Raw genomic sequence first — 1,943 nt, forward strand, 5'->3', positions numbered from 1 at the left:
TCAGATCAAGCAAGCGCTTTTAAAGTACATGTTCATATTTGTGGAGTACAAACAACATGTAATATGGAAAGACTTCACAACTCAAGTGCTGCTTGTTTGTTGCCTACGCCTCAGTGTGACGGGTAATCCATTTAGCGACCTCATTATTGCGTCCGGTTGTAGTATGGGCGTGTGGTTCTTCACCGGTAATACCTCAAATCTACAATATATAATACGAGTAGTATTTATGAAGGAATTCAACTGGTTTCAGCAAATGGTTGATACATGTTTGTCTGCGCACCAGTATGTTTGTTCGTTTGTTTTTCGGGGCTTTAAAATATAAAAATTAGAGTAGGTATCCCGGAAAAACAATACACCCCAAACACAGCCATAGAGTCACACCAGTACAAGTTTAGGTAACGTGACGACTGATAAAGATACATATAATTATGTACATTAAATAAGATTTACGTCAAATGGCATCATAGGTAAGCCATCGTGGACTGGGAGGGTATGGATCGAAAATACCACACTAGCCTTTCATAAACTGGATAAACTTGAGTAAATTCAGCTTATACTTGTTTATTTTAGGTCGATCGTGAAGCAAATTCTACAACTTATGTTAATCACTCCCACACTAGAAGCGGAACCCTACCACTAGGCTATTGAGGCGGTGAGTAAATTTGTATTTCTGGATTAATGAAGGCTGTTGCTAAATCAACTTTAAACACTTTAAAGGGCATTTTACCTTTTCATCAACTTTGCAAGCGTTATCTTTATTTCATTCATGGCAAACACCTGGCCGATACAATTCCTGTAAGGAATGAGATAATTAAAGAAGAATAAGATAGTACATAATACTTTAACGTTTGCATAACATTGTCCAAGCCGATAGTGTCGTAATTGAGATGTGACACAAAAATGTTTCTTCTATCTGTACTGACTAGCTGCCACCTGTCAATCAAAGTTATCAATAAATCAGTTAAATACCGCGTTTAACACAACCTCATTTCCATAAAATAGCTAAATGATGGAAAAAAGTTAATAATTCAAATAGACACCGAGAATAGAGAGAAATCAATTATAATATTAATTATATTTCTAGTTTACACCGTCCTACAGCTGTTGAACACGGTGAGGTTAAGAGGGAGGGTCTGTGCTCTCTTAAAAGTTCCATAATAGTGATATTGCCAAGGTCGATCCAAAACGGAGTCTCAATGTGTTCCTGAATGTGTTTTATCCTTGTCTGTTTCGATGTCTGTTTGTTTTGTTTTTGTCTGTTATTTTGTGCATGTCTGTCGTTTGTGCATGTACATACGTTGTTGTTGGATATTGTACTGGGAGTCAGTGTTATGGTAACGTGGCTGTAACAATTAGAGCATTATCCTTTTCTTTCCATATTTGAAAACGTTTTAACGTAGATGTCAAGATATCGTTCACAATTTAGGTAGAAACTGATGAGTGGAAGGAACACCCGCATTTCCCATTAATATCCTTTACCTCCATAACGTTGTGTTCGCACTGGAGCCATTTTGGACAAATTTTCAGCAAGAATTCTCTGTCTGAATAAAGCTTTGTACGGAAACACATACTCGTCTAATCATCAGGGAAAGGTAAAACATTTAGCACTGAAGTATTCCCCGTTTAGAATTTGGCTATGGTCTTGTAATTGCAGATTACATATTCGCAGAGTAGGATCGAGCAGGCGTTGGAGGCCTGATCATTTGCTAAGGAAACACATTTTCCATGTGAGAAATGTTTTTGTCAAGGCTTCAGATGAAAAGGTAAGGAAACTAGATGCAGTCTTGTAGGTAAGGTATCTCGTTATCTAACGTTCATAACAAAATCTTTTGGAAAATCATTTGGAAGTATAGAAAACACCCCAGCAAAGTAATAGCAAGTACAACTCCTGCAAGCTACTAGTAAATATTGAGACACAAAGAGACAATCATTTGGATTATATC

The 1,943-nt window shown here is 37.0% G+C and overlaps 1 protein-coding gene across 1 annotated transcript in view; it reads right to left on the reverse strand.

Annotated features, from left to right (window-relative positions):
* Positions 1-1,943, reverse strand: part of LOC123532048 (cytochrome P450 4A2-like) — a 9,910-nt gene continuing 7,967 nt past the window's right edge. The window contains exons 12-13 of the mRNA XM_053517963.1: positions 728-793; positions 1-199 (exon numbers count right to left, since the gene is read on the reverse strand). Coding sequence (XP_053373938.1) covers positions 82-199; positions 728-793 — 184 coding nt within the window. The 3' untranslated portion in view covers positions 1-81. The remainder of the gene's footprint in view (positions 200-727; positions 794-1,943) is intronic.

The sequence above is a fragment of the Mercenaria mercenaria genome, chromosome 11 (genome assembly GCF_021730395.1).
Source record: "Mercenaria mercenaria strain notata chromosome 11, MADL_Memer_1, whole genome shotgun sequence".
Classification (NCBI taxonomy): domain Eukaryota; kingdom Metazoa; phylum Mollusca; class Bivalvia; order Venerida; family Veneridae; genus Mercenaria; species Mercenaria mercenaria.